The following is a 23673-nucleotide window of genomic DNA, read 5'->3' on the forward strand; positions in this document are numbered from 1 at the left end:
CCATAAAACAAATAGGTCACTTAGTGTTTCATTTATTTATTTTTAATAAGTTAGAAATGACAATGAAATAAATTTCATAGGTGCTCAATGTCAAGCCAACCCTAGACATTCTTTGAGATTAAATCTACAATTTTACCCCCTATAGTCAATTCCATACTTTTTTTAGCCAGTGATTTGTTGCGTGGATAAATTGTAGCTGAACATGACTTTGGCAGTACAGTGGTACCTCAGGTTACAGACACTTCAGGTTACAGACGCTTCAGGTTACAGACTGAAAACAGATAACATAGAATGGGAATGTTTGGAAGTCTTTTTAAAACCTCAACTACTTTTTCTTCATATATGTATGTAACCCGAGGTACCACTATATATATATACTGGTACCTCGGGTTACATACGCTTCAGGTTACATACGCTTCAGGTTACAGACTCCGCTAACCCATAAATGTTACCTTGGACTAAGAACTTTGCTTCAGGATGAGAACAGAAATTGTGAAGTGGCGGCATGGCGGCAGCAGTGGGAGGCCCCATTAGCTAAAGTGGTACCTCAGGTTAAGAACAGTTTCAGGTTAAGAATGGACCTCCAGAATGAATTAAGTTCTTAAGCCGAGGTACCTCTGTAGAGATTATTTTTAGCATTTAGCAATGCTTTGTTTTTCCAAAGAAAATGGCCTCACTCTGACTTTCCCTATGGCATTTGCCCTTTGGAGAAAATTGTAACCAATCCACAACTTTCTGTGCCACTAAAGAACAGAGGTGGCATATGGACCAACATGTTTTCTATCAAAAGGGCCACTCAGGATCCAATCTCTGAATAAGTGATTTTCTCCCCCTGCAATTATCTAAATCACAAAAAATGGGCATAGCCCAAGAGACTGCCCAGAAGGCATCATGAAACAATCAACAAGTTAGCCTGAAAGTGCTTATAAACAATCCCCCTTGGACATAGGAGCATAAGGCAGACAGAGCTTTGTTAGCAGCCTTCCTGATGTTTCTTCTGCCCACCCCTATAATACTGGTCAGATGTCATATCAAAGTGTTTGTAATCTCAGCAGTTAATCAAGATGTTCAGAGTCAATCATTTAATAGTAAAAATACAACTGATAAATGATTCTTCTGCAGCTGTATTGACACAGTCAGACATCATTCAACAAAACCTATTTAACTAAGGCAGGTGGTATGGATGGGGAAAGGAAGGACTGTATTTAGAGTGAAACTTTGTTGACAGTATGTTGCCACTATTGGTGTTGCTGTTTCTGCTTCCTCCTATGGTGTGCAGACTAGATGATGTGACCAATCTTCTCCTTGTTCCCCATGAGTGGTACCAGCCAGGTGACTTCATCATTGGTGCAATTACTTCTCAGATATTTTACGTTTTCTCTGAAATTCTTTTCAAGGAGCACCCTTCGCAGAAAATGTTTGAGGTTCCACAGTAAGGATCAATCCCCACTCTCCATCTTCTAGGCTTGGTCAGTTCACAGGGGAATTGTCTTGATAACTGACAGCATTCCTGTTGGCCAGCTCCTCATTCTCAATCACATTTTGAATTTTGTGCATTCTGCTAAGCTTTCAGGCAGTACATATGGACTTTATTTCATAATATTCTCAGGCATTTAGTGTATTTATACTGCTGATATTTCATTGTTGTTGTTGTTGTTGTTGTGTTTATTGAGCTTAATTGCTTTTTTTAGTGTACTGTGTTATGCTTTGAAAGTCAACTAGAAGCTGATTTTTAGTAGTAAACTAAAACAAGGAGAGATATCTGAGAGTAACACTTCTTGGAACTAATGACATTGATTGTAATCAACAAAAGCGTATCCATATTAGGTTCATTAGTCTTCAAGGTGACAGTAGACACTTCATTTCTCTCTCTCTCTCTCTCTCTCTCTCTGTGTGTGTGTGTGTGCGCGCGCACTGATTTTTGTGCATCTTTCTTAGATATTTTGCAGGATGCTTATTTGTTGCACACACACAGACAACACTTCATGTTTCTTGAACCCATGCAGCTAGTAACAAAAAAATTGAAGGGGGAAACATAAACACTGGGTGGTATTCAGAGTAGAACCATTGAAATTAATTGCTATCACTCAATAGCCAATCATTAACCAAAAACAAGGGAAGAACCTTCTGGTACCTTAAAGATTAAGGATTGTATTCAGACTAAAACTGCCATCTTACATATTACTCATCCATCATCATAGGTCATCTGATTTAAAATTAATAGGCTTGCACTGTAAGTTTCCTCCCACTAAAATGAATGGGTCTTTTTAAAAAGTCAGATTAATTTATTGGGAATAAATGGGAATAAGTGTAACAAATATGATGCAGTTCCATATATGCCTATTCCTGAGTAAACCCCACTTGTTTCCAGGGGATTGTGGTTTGCAGCAGAAAGTCAGACTCCAAGAGGTGTCAAAATACTATGCAGAATATAAATGCACTCATGCAGCCTATATTATATGTGTTCTAAGGAGGAAGGTGTCTGTTAGCTCATAAATAATATGTTTATTTCCTGCATTGTAAACTTTTCTTCTGAAATGGTAAATTAAATTGCTTTGTTTGCAGAATGCTGACAAAATTCTACCAGCACACCATTGCTGTGGCATTTGCTGTGAGAGAGATCAATGAGAATCCAAAGATCTTACCCAATGTCACACTTGGGTTCCACATCCATGACAGCTACTATGATGCAAGGATGACCTATTGTAGCACTCTAGGTCTGCTCTTCAAGTTGCATAGATTTGTCCCCAACTACAAATGTGACACCCAGAAAAACCTCATAGCCATCATCGGAGGACTTGGCTCTGACACGTCTTTCCATATGGCAGACATCTTAGACTTGTACAGCATTCCACAGGTAGGAATGTATTGGAGACATGGGAATTTCCATAAATAACACTGTTCCTGTGTCATTTGTCTGCCATTCCTATGCTGCAGATGGAAGCAAAAAAGGTTCATATTGAGGGACTCTGAGTTATTGGGGTTTGGGGTTCCATTGATCCCTGAATACAATATCTGAACAACTGTTGAAAAGTGGAATTGAAGAAACCACTCCCTCTACAATTCCTGAAGGATGACAATTCCTAGAAATGGTATACTGTTTCCATATCTCTAGAAAGTTTAGCTGAAATACTCCTAGCATAATACTCACAGAACCTACAAACAACTTCAAGAAATATTTCATTGACAAACAAGCACATTCTCACATATAACAGCCCTAACACATCTCTACCCTATTTCATCATTTATTTTTAGCTGACATATGGTTCATTTCCTTCAAAGGAGAGCGATAAAAGGCAGGTTACGTCTTTGTACCACATGGTGCCCAATGAAACCCAAGAGTACATGGGGATTATCACATTGTTGAAGCATTTTGGATGGACATGGATTGGACTCTTTACTGTGAACGATAACAGTGGAGAACATTTCTTACGGACAATGGAGTCCTTGTTTTACCAGAATGGAATCTGCTCAGCCTTCACACTGCAAATCCCACACGTACCCCATTTCAATGAAATTGGTGATGTTCTTGACCTAGCCTCAAATATTTATATACCATTCACAGATGATAAAGCCAGTACATTTATCATCTATGGAGAATCTTTGACACTGACGTGGCTGACATTAATTATAGTTATGCGGGATCCTATAAATAATGAAATCATGTCATTAAGAAAAGTGTGGATCTTGACAACCCAGACTGATTTTGTATTAGTAGGCTTTCAAAGAGGATGGGATCTCCAGTTCTTTCAAGGCACCATTGCATTCTCAAGACATTCAAAAGAACTTACAGGGTTCAAGCATTTTCTTCAAGTTGCAAAGCCTTACTGGACCTCAGGAAATGGTTTCCTCAAGGACTTCTGGGAGCAAGCATTTGACTGTACATTTCCGACTCTTCATGAGCCAACCAAAGTAAATGAAACATGTACTGGTGAGGAGAGATTGGAGAGCCTTCCTGAGCCACTGTTTGAAATGAGTGTGGATGGCCACAGCTACAGTATCTACAATGCTGTCTACATTGTGGCTCATGCTTTGCAAGCCATTTACTCTACTAGAATGAAGGACCGGATAATGTTGCGCTATAAAAGATTTGAACTTCAAGAGCCACAGCCTTGGCAGGTAATGTCATGGAAAGGAAACCTTATTTCAATGAACTAATTTGTGCAAGGCGCTACTACATATGGATAGCCACTCACAACTAACTAATGTAATAATGATGATGATGATGATGATGATGATGATGATAATAATAATAATAATAATAATAATAATAATAATGGATTTGTGCACTGCCTTCCCAAGATGATCTTTTTTTTTTTTTAAATCTACAATGATTTTTAAATTAGAAGAAGAAAAGCAGAGTTAAGGCTTAAAAACAACAGAAAATGAACACCTAGGCAGAGATCTTTTCATCAATCTGGAAAATCACATGGAAAATAAGAATGCCTTGACTCATTTCCAGAAAGTACAGATAATGGACGCAGTAACTTAACAATAATATTGTTGTACAGAACACGGGGAGCCCCAATGAAAGTCCTACTCTGAGTTATTGTGAGCATCTGATATTTTGGAATTGTCCTACTCAGAGTAGACCCAGTAAAGTTAACAAACTTAATTTAGTTATGTCCATTAAATTCAAGAGTTCTACTATGAGTAGAACTAGTATTGAATGCCCGCAATAGTGTTGTATTTTTCATTCACAGATGAAGTTTTGTGAGTATATTGGGCCTGGATTTTTAATTTTTATTTTTAGTTTTCAACCAATGTTTAAAACATTTTACATTTGCAGCATATATTTTTCCTTGGTTGTTGCAAAATAGCTTTTTTATGTATTGATCTTTGTTGGATGAAGCTATTTAAACAATATTGGTTAGGGTGGGTTTTTGTAAATGTTCACTAAGTTATTATGCTGTCTCTTTCTCTTTCAATTAGCTCCACTCTTTTCTTCAAAGAATTTATTTTAATAACTCAGCTAAAGAAACAGTTTCATTTAATGATAAAAGAGAAATAGGGGGTGGATTTGACATCATGAATTTTGTCACATTCCCAAACAAGTCCTTCCATCAAGTGAAAGTTGGATGGGTGGATCCTGAGGCTCTTGAAGGAAAAGAATTCATCATTCATGAGGACATGATTGTGTGGTACAATGGTATTCACCAGGTTTGGATTCTAGGGTATTCTTTGGCTTCCCTTCATTTTCCGGATGCGTCATTTGGGTACATTAAAATCCCCTTTTCTGTACAATCATTTCTGTTTCTACTGGATAGGACCATGGAGAATATGAAAGGGGACGCAGGCAGCCCTGTGGTCTGAACCACTGAGCCTCTTGGGCTTGCCAATTGGAAGGTTGAATCCCAATGACGGGGTGAGCTGCTGTTGCTCCGTTCCAGCTTCTGCCAACCTAGCTGTTCGAAAGCATGCCAGTGCAATAGATAAATAGGTGAAAAGGTAAGGATAAAGGACCCCTGGAAGGTTAAGTCCAGTCAAAGGCAAATACAGGGTGGGGCACTCATCTTGCTGCAGGCCAAGAGAGCCAGAGTTTGTCCAAAGACAGCTTTCTGACTCATTTAGCCAGCATGACTAAACTGCTACAGGTGCATGGAGGAATGTGACAAGTGCCAGAGCGCACACAAATGCTGTTCACCTTCCCACCACAGCAGTATCTATTCATTTACTTGCACTGGTATGCTTTCGAACTGCTAGGTTGGAAGAAGCTGGGACAAAGCAATGGGAGCTCACCCCATCACATGGATTTGAACTGCCAACTTCCTGATTAGCAAGCCCAAGAGGCTCTTTGGTTTAGACAACAGCACCACCTGCGTTCCTAGATAAATAGGTACCCCTGTGATGGGAAGGTAAACGGCGTTTCCATGCGCTCTGAAGTGAGATGACCACTGCACCCCATAGGCACCTTGACTGAACTTAACCATCCAGGGGTCCTTTACCTTTACCTAGAGAATCTTACTGCCCTCCACATCCAAAATTCAGATGCAACATTTTGCCTTGCCAAAACAATGCTGTGTTTTTGGCAGGTGAAGTGTTGGTGTTGTGTCTTTCTTAAATATGGAAGGGTTCTACAAATTTCAGAACAAAATTGTTATGATGCCACAAGTTGGCCATCACAATTTCTACAATTTGTCACCAGAACAAAGCTTTGAATGGGGAAAGAATGTCAGTCCCTTGCATATCCAGGCAAGGCTTGAAGCTACACTTTCTGACATTGTGTGTGGAGAACCTCAGTACCAGAGGCTAATGCAGACCAGATCTGTTTGGTCCTCAAATACCTACCAGGTCATGCCTCCTCTCATTGGTGTATGCATGTGTACTTAGCTGCACTGCAAGTTACAAAGGTAAGCGTTACATTCATTGTCCAATTTTGCAGTTAGTATGCAAACCCCGCATTTTTGCGTATGACCACTGGGAAAAAGTTTGTTACCCCTGAAGAGGAAGAGGGCAATATCAAGGCTATATCCTGATGATGGTGGTGGTGGTGGTGATGATGATGATGATGATGATAATAATAATAATAATTTATTTATAGCCTGCCCATCCGGCTGGGTTTCCCCAGCCACTCTGGGTGGCTCCCAACAGATTAAAAACAGAATAAAACACCAAACATTAAAAACTTCCCTAAACAGGGCTGACTTCTGGTCAGACATCTGGTCTTTTAAAAGTCAGATAGTTGCTAATTTCCTTGACATCTAATGGGAGGGCGTTCCACCAGGCAGCACCACCAGAAGGCCCTCTGCCTCGTTCCCTGTAACCTCACACCTCGCGGTGAGGGGGAAACGCCAGAAGGCCGTCGGAACTGGACCTCAGTGTCCGGGCAGAACGATGCAGGTGGAAAAGCTTCTTCCGGTATACTGGGCCGAGGCCATTTAGGGTGCATTACTGAGTATTTACGTAATTTCTTTGTTTGAACAGCAGAACTTTTTATATTATTATTTTAAAACATCTTCTCTGTTTGTGGACAGGTGGTGCCTATTTCTGTGTGCAATGACTACTGTCACCCTGGCAATCAGAAGAAAAGGAAGGAAGAGGGGAAATTTTGCTGCTATGATTGTGTCCCATGCCCAGAAGGGAAGATTTCAAACCAGAGTGGTATGTTATGAACATAAAGAAAGAATAAATGTCTGTTAGGCAATGAAGTTATTCATCACCTTTTGATAAATTGATTTTTGCCTAATTTCATGGTTGGAGTGCCAGAATGCACCAAAAAGGGTGTTATGCAGCTTCCCGTCACTCCCAGTATTCCATTTGTTAATACAACTCTTACATGCTGTACATCACTATAATAAAGGTAAAGGTACCCCTGCCCGTACGGGCCAGTCTTGCCAGACTCTAGGGTTGTGCGCTCATCTCACTCTATAGGCCGGGAGCCAGCGCTGTCCGCAGACACTTCCGGGTCACGTGGCCAGCGTGACAAGCTGCATCTGGCGAGCCAGCGCAGCACACGGAACGCCGTTTACCTTCCCACTGGTAAGCGATCCCTATTTATCTACTTGCACCCGAAGGTGCTTTCGAACTGCTAGGTTGGCAGGCGCTGGGACCGAACGACGGGAGCGCACCCCGCCGCGGGGATTCGAACTGCCGACCTTTCGATTGGCAAGTCCTAGGCGCTAAGGCTTTAACCCACAGCGCCACCCGCGTCCCACATCACTATAATAGATACATTCTATTCCAATACGCTAACCCTTGAACAAATGGATTCAAATTAATAGGAGCAGTAGCTACCATGTGAGAGGCAGAGAAATTCACCATGAATCTTAAATAAATTGCCACTGGAATGTGAACTTGTTCTATTCCCCCCCCCCCCCCCTTTCAGATATGGACGACTGTTTCATGTGCCCAGAAGATCAGTATCCAAACAAGAACAAAAACAGATGTGTTGCCAAAACTCTAAACTTTCTTTCTTATGAAGAACCATTAGGGATCAGCTTAGCCTCAATTGCTATTTCTTTTTCTCTAGTCACAACTTTTGTGCTAGCAATATTCATTAAGCATAGAAACACCCCCATTGTCAAAGCAAACAACCGGGACCTCACGTACACTCTCCTTGTCTCCCTCCTACTCTGCTTTCTCTCTGCTTTCCTATTCTTTGGCCAACCTGGCAAAGTGACTTGCCTCCTCCGACAACCAACTTTTGGCATCATCTTCTCAGTGGCCATTTCTTGTGTGTTGGCCAAAACCAACACTGCGGTTGTAGCTTTCATGGCCACCGAACCAGGTTCCTGTATGAGGAAGTGGGTAGGGAAAAGACTGTCTCATTCCATTGTCCTTTTCTGTTGTGTTATCCAAGTAAGTATTTGTATTGTGTGGTTATCAACCTCTCAACCATTCCCTGATTTAGACATGCACTCAGTAACTGAAGAAATCATTCTGCAATGTAATGAGGGGTCCATTGCTATGTTTTATTGTGGCCTTGGATACATGGGTCTCCTGGCTTTTACCAGCTTCATTGTGGCCTTTATAGCCCGCAGGCTACCTGATAGCTTTAATGAAGCCAAGTTTATTACTTTCAGCATGTTGCTATTTTGCAGTGTTTGGTTGTCCTTTATCCCAACTTTTCTGAGCACAAAAGGGAAATACATGGTGGCTGTGGAGATCTTCTCCATCTTGGTCTCCAGTGCTGGGTTATTGGGCTGCATCTTTGCCCCTAAATGCTATATCATTGTTCTGAAGCCTGGACTGAACAGCAGAGAACAACTAAGGAGAAGAAAGAATTAAAGGAACTCTTGATTCTCCCACCTTTTGTATTGTTTGTGTTGTTTTATATGAAGGGTACTGATTTTGGGAAGGGCTTTTGGTTGGTTGTCCAGCCAGAACTTGCCAGAACTCAGTTTGGGCACCTCCCTGGTGGGTGCCATTGCCATTGTAAGGAAACAACAGAAGCATTTATGATGTGTTCCAGCACCTATTTTCTAGAAAAATAACACTGAATTTAGGAGAAAATAGATTAATATTAATCAGTAAAATTTATTTAAATGGTCTACTTTGGGTGCCTTCAAGCAAAGTGGTTATTGAGAATTCGTTCTTCACAAAGCTTGTGGAGAGGTTATATAATTCCCTTTGTTTATTGAGCATTCACCCTTATTTGGTTGGAGAGAGATTTTATGATTTACCAGCAATTATGACTAGCAATTATTATTCCACGCGTTTGAATGTATCCACCCCCCCACTCCTTATTCCATTTTTTAAAAGTTTGCTTGTTGCACAAGAGCACTTTAATTCACTTTAATTTCAAAAAGCTAAATTTGCCAGTATGGAATTTATTCCCTCCTTCAAAATAGCAACAGTCTCGAGGGGACTCTGGGCTTTCCATCATTTCTTTTGCTGTTCCCATTCCCTCTCAGCCAGCTTATGAACTGCTAGGTAAAAACCACAAAGCCTGGCTTCCTGTTTCTGGCGGTGAGAAATGGCTGACTCCCACACAATCGGACCCCAGCCGTGCCGGTAATTCAGGGTTGATATGGGGGTAATTAGCCCTGGCAGACTCCCCAGGGTGGGGGAGGACTGTCTCGTAGACCTGCAGATTGTCCAAGATTGTCAGCTTGCATCAAAGTGCAAGTGGCAGGACGCTAGGTCCCAGAGCACAAATCAGCTGGCACTCTCCGAAGTCACTCTCATAAGCCGGAAATATCTGTTTGATAAAATAATTAGATTTGGACAATAAACAGACATAGTCTGGACTGAAGAAGACAGAAAAAACCAGAAAACGGCACATTCCCTGGTGTATAAGCTCAGACTTCAAAAGAGATTTTCATCATGGTGTTTGGATTACGGCGGTGATTGGTATGTCCTTTTTTCTCTTCTTAATATCTACATTTGTTTTTCTATGCCAAGCCTCATCAAGAAACCTTTTTTTTTTTAAAGTACAGATGGACTTCTATTTATAATTAAGTACTCAATTGCGCAGCTTTACTCAGACTTGAAAAAGATAAAAGAAGAAACAAGATGGCACTTGTTAATATGACGCAGCATGGAAAAATGAGAATTCCTCCCTTTTTTGAGGGAAGTGGGAAATACCTGCTAACTGACTTTATAATGACTTGAGACAACATTTTGGAATAACAGACAGTGCATCTGTTTGCAGAATTTATTCATTATGAGCGAGAGAGAAAGCTAAATGGATGTCTAGCAACCCCGCTTCCAGGCACAGGGGTGGGTGGGGGGGTGGGATTGTGTGGTTTCCGGGAAGGCTGATCGATCACCAAATAACTTATTATGTAGAATACAGTTCATTTACATTGCAATATTGCAAACAGTACGCTTAACAATTTAACAATGGGAAATCATTGTGTATAGCAACAATATAACAACACGGAAATTTCATACGACAGGCTTGGATAACAGATCAGATTGGAATGAATTAACTACTTGGGAGTTGCTGTGTCATTAAACTTCAAATGATAGACTTGGACAACAGCCCGGATTGGAATATTGGAATAAAGACAGGAAAAGCTGCACTGGGAAATAGAGAGTTGAATAGATAGATAGATAGATAGATAGATAGATAGATAGATAGATAGATAGATAGATATAGATATATAGATTTATATATACATATACAAATAAAGCTGTATTTGATGGATGAAAGGATATATGATTTCTGACATGACTGAGAATTGCACAGCCAGGGATGGGGGACCTTAAAGCAATAAGATTGGAATGTGGAAAATATGAGAACAACAAGAAGAAGGCAGGCATGAAGATATTGGAGATATACTTCAGAGGTCCAGACTATGGGAAACCCGGAAAAATTAATAATTTGGACTGCAATTTGGTTGTTGTTTTTTATCTTAGTTTATTTTTAATTGGATTATGATTATGGATATGTTAATTGGCTGTTTTATTGGAAACTGATAAAAATGATATAAAACCAAAACAAATGACAAAGCCTGGGCTCCATGATGGATTCTGCAAATTTCCAGTGTAATATGTTCAGTGTTCTGTGTCGCACCCTCAAGCTTATCGTTAATAAAGTTGTGACAGTTTATGTCTCATGAGACTCATTTCCAGGTGTGCTGGCAATATGCGTAACTTTTTAATAAAAGAATGTTATTGATAACATCGATAAAGGTTATCCTGTTTTCCTGTCAGCCACAATCTCAGTTTGCATTAAAGGAGGTTGTACTAGATGACTCTTCAGGTCTCTCCCAACTCTAGAATTCAATGATGCCCAAGAATGGAAGGCAGCTTCTCCATTCCCTGCTTTTAAAGGGGTCCAAATTACAAAAAAGAATATGGCACACTAGAATAGTTTAAAAATCAAACAAATAATAATAATAATAATAATAATAATAATAATAATAATAATAATATGATGAATAGATACTCTTTCTGAATATGACTGATGGCATTCCTTAAGATTAGTATTTATTATTGCCACTCATTTACTCTCTCTGTGAGATTTATTTCTTAGAGGAGAGATAAGGAAACTTTGTCCTGCACCATATTAGCCCCTGCCTACGTGGTCAGTGGTGGGAAATGATGGAAGCTGTATCCCAGCAGCACCTGGAACCCCACGGGCTCTCCATTCTTGGCAAAAAGAAATTGTAGCTTTGCATTTCTGTGAAAAAACTGCAGTCGACCAGCCTCTTTTCATCAAAGCCAAAAGTTTCACTCTCAGTTTTCCTTTGGTGTTTGCTCACCATGGAAAATTGTATTTGTCACTTTTTCTGCCCCTACGGAGCAGGTGGTTCAAAGTGGGGGCAGCTCAGCATGTTTGTTAGCAAAACTGCTACTTACAGCCAATGCAATGAAAACGTAATTATCTCACACAGCAATTATCCAAATCACTATACGTTGTTCACCTCTCTGAATCTTTCCAGGCTTTCTTAATAAGCAAACCTCAAAGTGGTTATAAAGAAACCCTGTGCTATTGGGAGTAGGAAATTGGAATAAGAGGCAGTAAAGGTTCTGTCGGCTTCAATGCTCACGTGTCGTCTATCTATCTATCTATCTATCTATCTATCTATCTATATAATATTGCAGTGTTGGCAATCTCCGCTAATAGGGTATATAGCTGTAACCCTTTGATTCTCAAATGCTGGTTGTAAACCATTGTTCTAAAGCTGTATTGAAAGAGCTAGGAATTACTCAATGTAGCCTGTTCAAGTCATGCAGCTGCTCTGAATGGAAACAGGAGGTGTGTGTTTAGAGAAAAGTCTGACCATTAGGATGCTGTGGCTGTTGATGTTGTCTCTTCTCCCACCTGCTGTGTGCAAAGTAGATACTCTTAGGTGTCCCATGAATTATCCATTCCCTGCTCCACATCAGTGGTACCAACCAGGTGGCTTCATCATCGGTGGGATTGCTTCTCAGATCTTTTATGTCTTCTATGAAGTTTTCTTCAAGGAGCACCCTTCACAGAATATGTTTGATGTTCCATAGTAAGAGCCTTCCCCCTCTTTGCATCTTTCCCAATCTCCTTTGCTTTTGTGTCATGTTTTTTTATATTGCAAACCTGAAGATTGAGATTGTCTTAGATATTTTTTCAGGTGCTCTGGGAGATGTGTAGCTGAAGAGAGGCATTAAAAATGCTTGAATCAATATATCTAACATTCCTCAATGAATCATTTTTAATTATTGACAGAAAATCTTTTGGACAAGCCCCTGGAATTGGTGGTCCTGATTTACGTTATAAAGGAATGTCCTTCATTTTGCCTAAATAAAAAAATCCTCCCCTTTAGAGAAATAAATAAAAAGATTTTTAAATATGTAACAATCGACAGCTTTCAGGAGTATAGTAGAGTGTCTCCCAAGATTCTGACTGGGGAACCAAGAGAAATGAGAGGGTAAAGAAAAGGGTTAATAGCTGGTGATTCAAATCTTAGGCATGCCCTGAGAGAGCATAATTTTTATATGAAGTGAACCGAGTTAATTAGCTTAGAAACATCAATGAAAATTAAAATAATTTCATGTCAATCTAAATCAATTTGAGCTAAAAAAAGGCTTTGTGGCATGTTGATTTCCTATTCCAAAGTTGTATATTAATGAACTTTGCTTGCAGTGTGGTAACAAAATTCTACCAGCACATTCTTGCCTTGGCATTTGCCGTGAAAGAGATAAACGAGAACCCCAAGTTTTGTCCTAATATCACTCTGGGCTTCCACATCTATGACAGCTACTATGATGCCAGAATGACCTATCGTACCACTCTTGACCTGCTCTTCAAATCACATAGATTTGTTCCCAACTACAAATGTGACACCCAGAAAAATCTCATAGCCATCATTGGGGGACTTAGTGCTGACACCTCCTTCCATATGGCTGACACATTAGGCCTCTACAAGATTCCACAGGTAGGATCTATGAAAGGGTATCTCAAAATAAACTCTTACCTTATCTTTCTGGGAGTCATTATGAACTTTTGAAAGAGGAAGGGTTTATGACTGACATTTAAATCTGAAGTAGTAGTAGTAGTAGTAGTAGTAGTAGTTGTTACAAACCACAGTGTGTTAGGCTAAGCTGAGCTCTCTGCAACTCTTCCCCATCTGGTTTAAAGCTGGCCTAGTACATCTCTGAGCATCCCCCTGCAAGAGCCATTTCCCTAGCATTCCATTTCTAACAAATCCATTCTCATCTTCATGTTGGTCATAAGGAGGACACAGTCAAGCCACCCCCAACATGCTTGCTCCTTGAACAAACCTTTTCACAGCCTTCTAACATCCTTCTGTCATATGCACCTTCTACCTCAATTCTGTCAAAGTCCTTGCTGCTGCTTCAATATCATCCCTGGCACTTTCCCCTTCCTTCTCTGCTAATATCCCTTCCTCGTCTACTCTAGTTATCTGTCTTTCTTCATTCATTCGTATTTTCAATTCCACCTTTTCCTTTCAGTTACAAAAACCTTGTGGCAGCGAGGTCATTGTTTTGTTTTGTTCTTGTTCTTGTTTATATGATGTGTTTTTATTTGACATTTTTACGCTGAGAACACCCCGAGATATTTAGATGAAGGGCAATATACAAATTAAACAAATAGATACATACATACTTGGAATTAATTCATAAATTGCTTAAACAAGTGTTTCTTGAATAAACAGGAATCTGCTGCTAACCAATACGTACGTACATTTTCTTTTAGCTCACATATGGATCATTTCCCCCAGACAAAAATTATGGAAGCCAAGTACCTTCATTTTACCGCATGGTGCCCAATGAAGCCCATCAGTATATGGGGATTATCAGTTTGCTTAAGCATTTCAGATGGACGTGGGTCGGGCTCTTCACTGTCGATGATAATAGTGGAGAACATTTCTTGCAGACTCTGGAGCCATCACTTTCCCATAATGGAATCTGTTTAGCCTTCACACAAAGAATCAAACAAACAGCCCGTTTTGATAACTGGGATGAATTTCGTTATATAGTCTTAAATATTTATGTTCATTTAACAGATGACAAAGCCAATGTTTTTATGATGTATGGAGAATCTATGATAATTATATGGCTCAGAAGTATTATATTTCTAAGAGATCCTGAAAATAGGGAAATCTCATCATTTAAAAAAGTGTGGATTGTAACAACTCAGATTGATTTCATATTAACAGGTTTTCAAAGGAGTTGGGGTCTTCAGATCTTCCAAGGTGCTATTTCCTTCACAATTCATTCACAAAATCTCCCACAGTTCCAACGATTTCTTCAGGGAATAAAACTTCACTGGACACAGGGAGATGGCTTTTTCAAGGACTTCTGGGAGCAAGCATTTGATTGTACATTTCCAAATCCCAGTGTGCCAACAGAGGTCAATGACATGTGTACTGGAGAAGAGAGCTTGCAGAGTCTTCCAGGGTCTCTATTTGAACTGAGCATGACTGGCCACAGCTACAGCATCTACAAGGCTGTTTATGTTGTGGCTCATGTTTTGCAAGGCATATACTTGACTAGTTTCAAGAAAAGAGCTATGGGAAACAGTGGAATATTAAAATTTCAGGATCTACAGCCTTGGCAGGTAATGCATTGCAATTGAAGAGTAGCAAAATATAGGACAATTTCAATGAACAGATTAGTAAAAAGTTAAAGGTTGATCACAATTGCCAGAAACAAGTAGCCGCTGAAATGCTATTGCATCTCTAATTCACTGAAAAATATTTAATATCAAACAACTGATTCATGCTTCGTCTTTGTTAGATGATGCTACATAAGTATAGGTAAATAATATTCCAAAAGAATGGTGGCAGAAAATCATGGCATTTTATCAAAAAACTCTGTTGTGTTATTTTCCTTTCATGTATTTCGTCTCTTTCCTTAGCTGCACCATTTTTTGCATGACATTTCATTTAACAACTCAGCTGGAGAAACAGTATCATTTACTGATAAGAGAGAAATGCGAGGTGGATTTGACATTATGAACATGGTCGCATTCCCAAATAAGTCCTTCATTCAATTGAAAATAGGATGTGTGAATCCCTATGCTCTTGATGGAAAGGAATTCATCATTAATGAGGACATGATTATGTGGCACAAAGGTTTCAAACAGGTCTGGCATCTGGGGTAATCATTCTTCAGATGGGTCATTCAGGTGTCTCAACATAACCATCACTGATTTCTTTCATAAACGCATGGAAATAATTTTGGTACCAGCTGGATGCAATTATGAACTTCCCAAACAAAACTGATCTTTTATTTTAATAATGTTTACTATGCCACATTTATACATGGCAATGCTTACATTATATAGATAAAAAAACTGAGGCAAAAATAGGTGATATCCATTTTAAATGGTAAGTGGGCATAGAACTTTTAAAGGGCACATTTTAATATCTAGGTAGTGGTGTAACTTTCCATTGGTTTGACTTCATTGTCTATCATTTGCCGGCAGCCCCCTATCCTTCTTCTTCACCATATGCAATTTTAGGTAAAGTGATCACCATTGTTTAGGCCAAGTAGGTTTTTCTCTCCTATGATTGTCTTGATGGTTTGGGTGGGGGAGGGATTTTCCAACTTCATTGGAAACCGTATAAGCAATAATGGGCAGGTGCAGTTAGTGGAGGCAGTCTGCTAAGTGCTTGTTGGATGAATTCTAGTTCCAGAGACTTTTCCGAAGACTCTGTGACCTGTGAGGATGAGTTTTACATTAACTCATGTCATTGGCTTGCTGGTGCTGGCCTCAAAGGGTGTGTGAATCATTAATTGTGGTTGTTTAGTCATTTAGTCGTATCTGACTCTTCGTGACCCCATGGACCGGAGGATGCCAGGCACTCCTGTTTTCCACTGCCTCCCGCAGATTGGTCATGTTGGTAGCTTCGAAAATACTATCCGAACATCTTGTCCTCTGTCCCCTTTTCCTTGTGCCCTCCATCTTTCCCAACATCAGGGTCTTTTCCAGGGAGTCTTCTCTTCTCATAAGGTAGAGAAGTATTGGACCCTCAGCTTCAGGATCTCTCCTTCCAGTGAGCACTCAGGGCTGATTCCCTTACAAATGGATAGGTTAGTTCTTCTTACAGTCCATGAGACTCTCAAGAGTCTCTTCCAGCACCATAATTCAAAAGCATCAATTCTTTGGTGACCAGCCTTCTTAGGGTCCAGCTCTCACTTCCATACATCACTACTGGGAAAACCATAGCTTTAACGATACGGACATTTGTTGGCAAGGTGTTGTCTCTGCTTTTTAAGATGCTGCCTAGGTTTGTCATTGCTTTTCTCCCAAGAAGCAGAAGTCTTTCAATTTCCTGAATCATGAATACCTCACCTTATCATGACAGGCTTAGGAGCTTATTAAAGTTTTAAATATTTCCTACACATGGTCTTTTCTCTATGCAATTTTCTCTGTGTCAAAACTCTTCCTGGGTGTTATGGATATACAGTTAGAAAATGACTATGGAACTTTGCTATAATATAGGATTATTGCTGCAAACGTTTATATGGACAAAGATGGAAGGATCCATTATTCTAACAATGGAATAACTGTTAAAACTAATGGACCTAGCTGAGATGGCAAAATTGACATGTTTATTCAGAGAAAAGTCATTCTTAACATTTGTTAAAGACTGGAAACCTCTCTTGGACATTTCGCGTGAAAAAGAAAAAGAAATAATAACAGTTTGATTTGAGGACTGAAGCTAATGGTTGTGTGGCTTTCTGGGTGTTATATTGGAGGGGATAAAGTGAATATTGCTTATTTATAGCAGACAGAGGAAGAACCAGAAGTCACTTACATTCTGAATTTTATTTCTCTCTTTCGTTTCACCTCCTTTCTATTTCTTTGTTTCTCTCTTTCTCTTTCTTTATCCCTTTCTTCCTCCCACATCTCTTTATGTTTTTATTGTGTTCAGATCAAAGTCTTGTTGTTGTTTAGTCGTTTAGTCGTGTCTGACTCTTCGTGACCCCATGGACCAGAGCACGCCAGGCACCTCTGTCCTCCACTACCTCCCGCAGTTTGGTCAAACTCATGCTGGTAACCTCGAAAACACTATCCAACCATCTCGTCCTCTGTCGTCCCCTTCTCCTTGTGCCCTCCATCTTTCCCAGCATCAGTGTCTTCTGTTTGGACTTCTGACAAAGTCTTATTTTGGCCAAAAAAAAAGAGGGAAAATATTTGATATTAAGTTTTGTATTTTTATCTATAAACCCTCATAAAGTTTATTTAAAAAACCCTCTCCAAAAAAAAATAAGATAATTTCCTGTTGGCAGGTGGTGCCTGTTTCTGTGTGCAATGACTACTGCCACCCCGGTAATCGGAAGAAAAGGAAGGAAGGGAAGAAATTTTGCTGCTACGATTGTGTTCTATGTCCAGAAGGGAAGATTTCAAGCCAGAATGGTAAATGACATTTTTCACCGTACAAGACTAGTAATGATTAATGAGTCATATTGACTTAAAAGAACTTACATACTATGTTGTGCATGTAGCCAATATTCTCCTTCAAGTGGCATGAACATTTTTTCTGATGCCTTCCAGTAACTTCTTATAAAAACTTTCAAAAATGAATATTAATTAAAATGTTTTAAAAAATGCTACAATATGTTCAGCTCAAAAGGTAATTCAGATAATATTACATGACCACCAATTTCCTTAATTTCAGAAGATTGAGATAAACAGGTGCAGAGGCTGGGAACAAGATTGAGGGAAATGGTGGAGGTTGCCCTCCCTTCTCCTGAAGCTTCCAATGGAGAGGAAGGCAGTACAGTGGTACCTCAGGTTACAGACACTTCAGGTTACAGATGCTTCAGGTTACAGACTCGACTAACCCAGAAATAGTACCTCGAATTAAGAACTTTGCCTCAGGATGAGAACAGAAATCGTGCAGTGGTGGCGCAGCAGCAGCAGGAAGCCCCATTAGCTAAAGTTAAGAACAGTTCCAGGTTAAGAATGGACCTCCAGAACGAATTAAGTTCTTAACCCGAGGTACCACTGTATTGAATAACACTTGTTGGTTTAGGAAAGTCACAGCTCAGAGAGAGATGAACAGAAGACTTGGGAGCTGCTGGGAGAAGAGCCAGGTGAGACAGAGCAGCCAGCTGACGGGTCATCACTGGAGAGCATTTCTGCCCCTCTTCTCCAAGAACTCAGCGTTCATTGAGTGTGCAAGAGCAAAGGACTCAGAGACAGCTCCTGGCAGCCACCATCAGGGGAAGTGCTGTTGCTAGGAAGGGAGGCAGGAGGAGCTCATTTGGAGAAAAACCATTAATCGGGAGCCAGACTGATTCCTTTGTCTCATGCTGTGATGATTTAACAAACTCATTAATAAGAACTCTTTCTTGTTTTTTCTCTGCTCCTTGTGGCCACCGGGGGAGGGAAAGAATTACCCGGATTCTGACAAGAGGAATGATAACTTAGATGTAAGAGGCAAAGAACACACATGAATTGCAACTGGAGTTTGACTTTATGCTATTTTTTCAGATATAGACAACTGCTTCAGATGCCCAGAAGATCAGTATGCAAACAAGAACAAAAATGGATGCATTCCCAAGTTAATAACCTTTCTTTCCTATAAGGAACCTTTAGGGATTGGCTTAACATCAGTTGTTGTTCTTTGTTCCCTAATTACAATTTTGGTGCTGGGAACTTTTATTAAACACAAAGACACTCCCATTGTCAAAGCCAACAACAGGGATCTCACCTATGCTCTCCTCATTGCCCTCCTACTCTGCTTCTTGTCATCCTTTCTATTCATTGGTTACCCTGGCAAAATGACCTGCCTTTTTCGACAACCCACTTTCGGCATCATCTTCTCCATGGCTGTTTCTTGTGTGTTGGCCAAAACCATCACTGTAGTTGCAGCTTTCATGGCCACCAAGCCTGGGTCCACTATGAGGAAGTGGGTGGGAAAAAGACTGAGCAACTGCATTGTCCTTTCTGGCTCACTCATTCAAGTGAGTATTTGTACTGGGTGGTTGATGACCTCTCCCCCATTCCCTGATGTAGACATGCTCTCAGTAACAGAGGAAACCATTTTGCAGTGCAATGAAGGGTCAGTGATCATGTTTTATTGTGTCCTGGGCTACATGGGCCTCCTGGCCATTGCCAGCTTCATTGTGGCATTTGCAGCTCGCAAATTACCAGACAGTTTCAATGAAGCCAAGTTCATTACCTTCAGCATGTTGCTGTTTTGCAGTGTTTGGCTTTCTTTTGTTCCAACCTATTTGAGCACCAAAGGGAAATCCATGGTGGTGGTGGAGATCTTCTCCATCTTGTCCTCCAGTGCTGGATTGTTTGGATGCATCTTTGCCCCCAAATGCTACATCATTGTGCTGAAGCCTGAGCTGAACAGCAGGGAGCAACTGATAAGGAGAAAGATGTAAATTTTTCTCTTTAAAATTGCATCTTAGTTCTTTGTTCTATTGTACTCTTAGGTATTAAGGAGTTTAGTATAAAGTTGTTACGGTAAGTACCTCTGGTCTCTAACTCTTTTGTGGGAGAAGTACATCACGTACTATAAAGTTCAGATTTGTGAAATTAAAGTGGATTAAATGTTATGTCAACCTAGCACAGGGATAGGGGACCTCTGGCTGGTGGGCCAAATTTCATCTAGGAATGATTCCAATTGCCAGACCATTCCTGACAATCCACACTCATCTATCCCTCATCTGACTATACAATTGACAGTAAGTGTATCACAGGTACCAATTATTTCAGAGGAACAATTCGGAGCTTAAAGTGAGTTCCTGATTGTGCATTTGCCATAAGAAGCAGCAACTGCTAGAAAGATGCATGCAAAGACTCAGTTTTGCAGTGGAAGACACTATCTGCTCCAAGAGGATGCATCTGTGGAAATGTGCCTTCAAATAGACTCATTGCCTGGCATTGCAACACCAAGTGATTAAAAGGTATGGCCCTCCAGATGCTGAGAAACTACAACTCCCTTTATCCCAAGCAGGTTTGGCTAGTGGATAGGGGTGATGAGAGTGATAGCTCAGCAAAATTTGGAAGGCCAAATGTTCACTACCACCTGCTTTATACAACTAATAAATGATATTTAGATGAAAACACTTGCATTTATTTTAACATTATTGTTTAATTTATTATTCAGTGTTCTATGTCACAACCTCCAGTTTATTGCTAATAAAGTGACAGTTTATGTCTCATGAGATTCATTTCCAGGTGTGCTGGCAATATGTGTAACTTTTTTTTTAAAAAAAAGTTATTGATAACATTGATAAATGTTATCCTATTTTCCTGTCAGCCACAATCTCAGTTTGCATTAAAGGAGCTTGTACTAGATGACTCTTGAGGTCTCTCCCAACTCTAGAATTCTATGATGCCCAAGAATGGAAGGCAGCTTCTCCATTTCCTGCTTTTAAAGGGATCCGATTCAAACAAATGGAGACCGGGTGTTTCCTCCTCAAAACATATTATCCATAGCAAGTCATATTGGTTTGTTGGTTGACCAGCAAAGTGGTCAAACTTGTGGTTTCATCTATAGGTCCCCTCCGGCCACCTTCCCACAGCTGAACTGCCAAACACATTTTAATTTCCACTGTGGGGAATTAGGAAGGATATACATTTTAAATGATGGATGCAGATTTAGTTTACAGATTAAAAAGATTTACTATTCATTCATATATATTTATACCCCACTCTTCCTCCAAGAGCAGCAAATAAGCAAGAACAACATCTTGAAAACACTTCTGGGCAATTGTAAACTAATTCTATCAATTTAGAAATGCCGCACATAGAGAAACCGCTTTGTGGCATCTTGAGGGTTTCAAGTGAGGAACAAACTGCACATTACACATCAATACAAAATCCTTGAAACCTTTTTTATTGTTTTAAATAGCTCGGTGAGAGATGGGTGGACATTTGGATTGGGAACATGCTGCACAGAAAACGAGTAAACTTTTTGTCAGCCCATGATGAAGATGCTAGTATATTGGGTCAATTTCCCATTCAGATATATTATTATTATTATTTATTTTATTTCTATACCGCCCTATACCTAAAGGTATCAGGGTGGTTCACATTAAGAATCACTTACATAACATCAAAACAGAAAGAAGTTTTACTTCCCCACCCCCTGTGAAAAGAGCCAGCATTTTAAAAAGGGTATAGAATGTCAGGTCAGGCAAAGGCCTGGTTGAAGAGGAATGTTTTTGCCTGATGCCTAAAGATGTAGAGTAAAGGTGCAAGGTGAATTTCCCTGGGGAGAGCATTCCACAGATGGGGAACCACCACAGATAAGGCTCCTTCTTGTGTTGCCACCCTCCTGACCTATTGAGGAGGAGGCACATGAAGAAGGGCCTCAGAGGATGATCTCAGGGCCCGGGCAGGTTCATATGGGGAGAGGCAGTCCTTAAGGTATTGTGGTCCTGAGCTGTTTAAGGCTTTATAGGTCACTTTGAATGGGGCCCAGAAACTAATCGGTAGCCAGTGCAGTTGGAGCAGGATCAGTGTAATATGGTCGAACCGTCTAGTTCCGGTGATCAACCTGGCCGCTGAGTTCTGCACTAGTTGTAGTTTCCATCTTCAGATGGAAATGTGTGGAAATGTGTCTTCAAATAGACTCATTGCCTGGCATTGCGACACCAAGTGATTGAAAGGTATGGCCCTCCAGATGCTGAGAAACTACAACTCCCTTTATCCCAAGCAGGTATGGCTAGTGGATAGGGGTGATGGGAGTTATAGGTTAGCAAAATTTGGAAGGCCAAATGTTCTCCACCACCTGCTTTATATAACAAATAAATGATATTTAGATGAAAACACTTGCATTTATTTTGACATCATTGTTTAATTTATAGTTCAGTGTTCTATGTCACACCCTCCAGTTTATTGTTAATAAAGTTTTGACAGTTTTTGATAACATTGATAAAGGTTATCCTTTTTTCCTGTCAGCCACAATCTCAGTTTGCATTAAAGTAGATTGTACTAGATGACTTGTTCTAGATGACTTTTGAGGTCTCTCCCAACTCTAGAATTCTATGATGCCCTTAAGGTATTGTGGTACTGAGTTGTTTAAGGCTTCATAGGTCAATTGAATTGGGACCAGAACATATCAGTAGACAGTGCAGTTGGACCAGGATCGGTGGAATACGCTCAAACCATTTAGTTCCAGTGAGCAACCCGGCTGCTGAGTTCTGCACCAGTTGAGGTTTCCAAATCATCTTCAGAGGCAACCCTGCATATAACACATTATAACACATTGCAGTAATCTAATTTTGAGATTACCAGAGCATAGACGACAGTAGTTGGGTGATCCCTGTCCAGATAGGGTCGTAGCTGGGCTACCAGCCGAAGCTCGTGGAAGGCACTCTTTGCCATTGAGGCCACCTGGGCCTCAAGTGACAGCAAGGGATCCAGGAATATCACCAAGCTACGAACCTGCTCCTTCAGAAGAAGTACATCCCCATCAAGAGCAGCCAATCTCCCACACATCTGGTCTGAGTAATAACACTTTAGGAATCAGCCCCTGCCTACATGGTCTGTGGTCGGAAATGATGGAAGCTGTATTCCAGCAGCACCTGGAACCCCACAGGTTCTCCATTCTTGGAGCTTTACATTTATTTGATAAAACTGCAGTTGACCAGCCTCCTTTCATTTCAGGATCATCTACTACTTCTCGGAGTCATCAAAGCCGAAAGTTTCAGTCTTACTTTTCTTTTGGTGTTTGCTCACCATGGAAAATTGTATTTGTCACTTTTTCTCTCCCTAAGGAGCAGATGATGGAAAGTGGGGGCAGTTCAGCATGTTTGTTAGCAAAACTGCTACTTACAGCCAAAGCAATGAAAAAGTAACTATCTCACCCAACAATTATCCAAATCACTATACTTTGTTCACTTCTCTGAACCTTTCGAGGCTTCCTAGAACTCAAGAAATCAGTCAATAAGCAAACCACAAAGTGGTTATAAAGAAACCGCATACTAATGGGAGCAGGAAACAGGAATAATGCTCATGTGTCACAGACACACACACACACACACACACACACACACACAAACTATTGATCAGATTTAGCATCACAATGTTGGCAATCTTGGCTAATAAGGTACACAGCTGTAACCCTTTGATTCTCAAAAGCTGGTTGTAAACCATTCTTCTAAAGCTGTATTGACAGTGATAGGAATTAACCAATGTAGCCTGTTCAAGTCATGCAGCTGCTCTGAATGGAAACAGGAGGTGTGTGTTTAGAGAAAAGTCTGACCGCAAGGATGCTCTGGCTGCTGATGTTATCTCTTCTCCCTCCTGCTGTGTGCAAAGTAGATACACTTAGGTGTCCCATGAATTATCCATTCCCTGCTCCA

The 23673-nt window shown here is 40.3% G+C and overlaps 2 protein-coding genes across 2 annotated transcripts; both read left to right on the top strand.

Moving 5' to 3' along the window:
- Positions 1–1229: 1229 nt before the first annotated feature.
- On the top strand, positions 1230–8727 carry LOC114581946 (vomeronasal type-2 receptor 26-like). Its single transcript, XM_077917831.1, has 6 exons — positions 1230–1432; positions 2566–2857; positions 3256–4119; positions 4933–5160; positions 6975–7101; positions 7826–8727. The coding sequence occupies exons 1-6, from the start codon at positions 1230–1232 to the stop codon at positions 8725–8727; spliced, it is 2616 nt and encodes an 871-aa protein (XP_077773957.1).
- Positions 8728–12249: 3522 nt separating this feature from the next.
- LOC114583576 (vomeronasal type-2 receptor 26-like) lies at positions 12250–19740 on the top strand. Its single transcript, XM_077917832.1, has 6 exons — positions 12250–12392; positions 13013–13304; positions 14087–14950; positions 15251–15478; positions 17632–17758; positions 18839–19740. The coding sequence occupies exons 1-6, from the start codon at positions 12250–12252 to the stop codon at positions 19738–19740; spliced, it is 2556 nt and encodes an 851-aa protein (XP_077773958.1).
- Positions 19741–23673: the final 3933 nt, after the last annotated feature.

The sequence above is a fragment of the Podarcis muralis genome, chromosome 13 (genome assembly GCF_964188315.1).
Source record: "Podarcis muralis chromosome 13, rPodMur119.hap1.1, whole genome shotgun sequence".
Classification (NCBI taxonomy): domain Eukaryota; kingdom Metazoa; phylum Chordata; class Lepidosauria; order Squamata; family Lacertidae; genus Podarcis; species Podarcis muralis.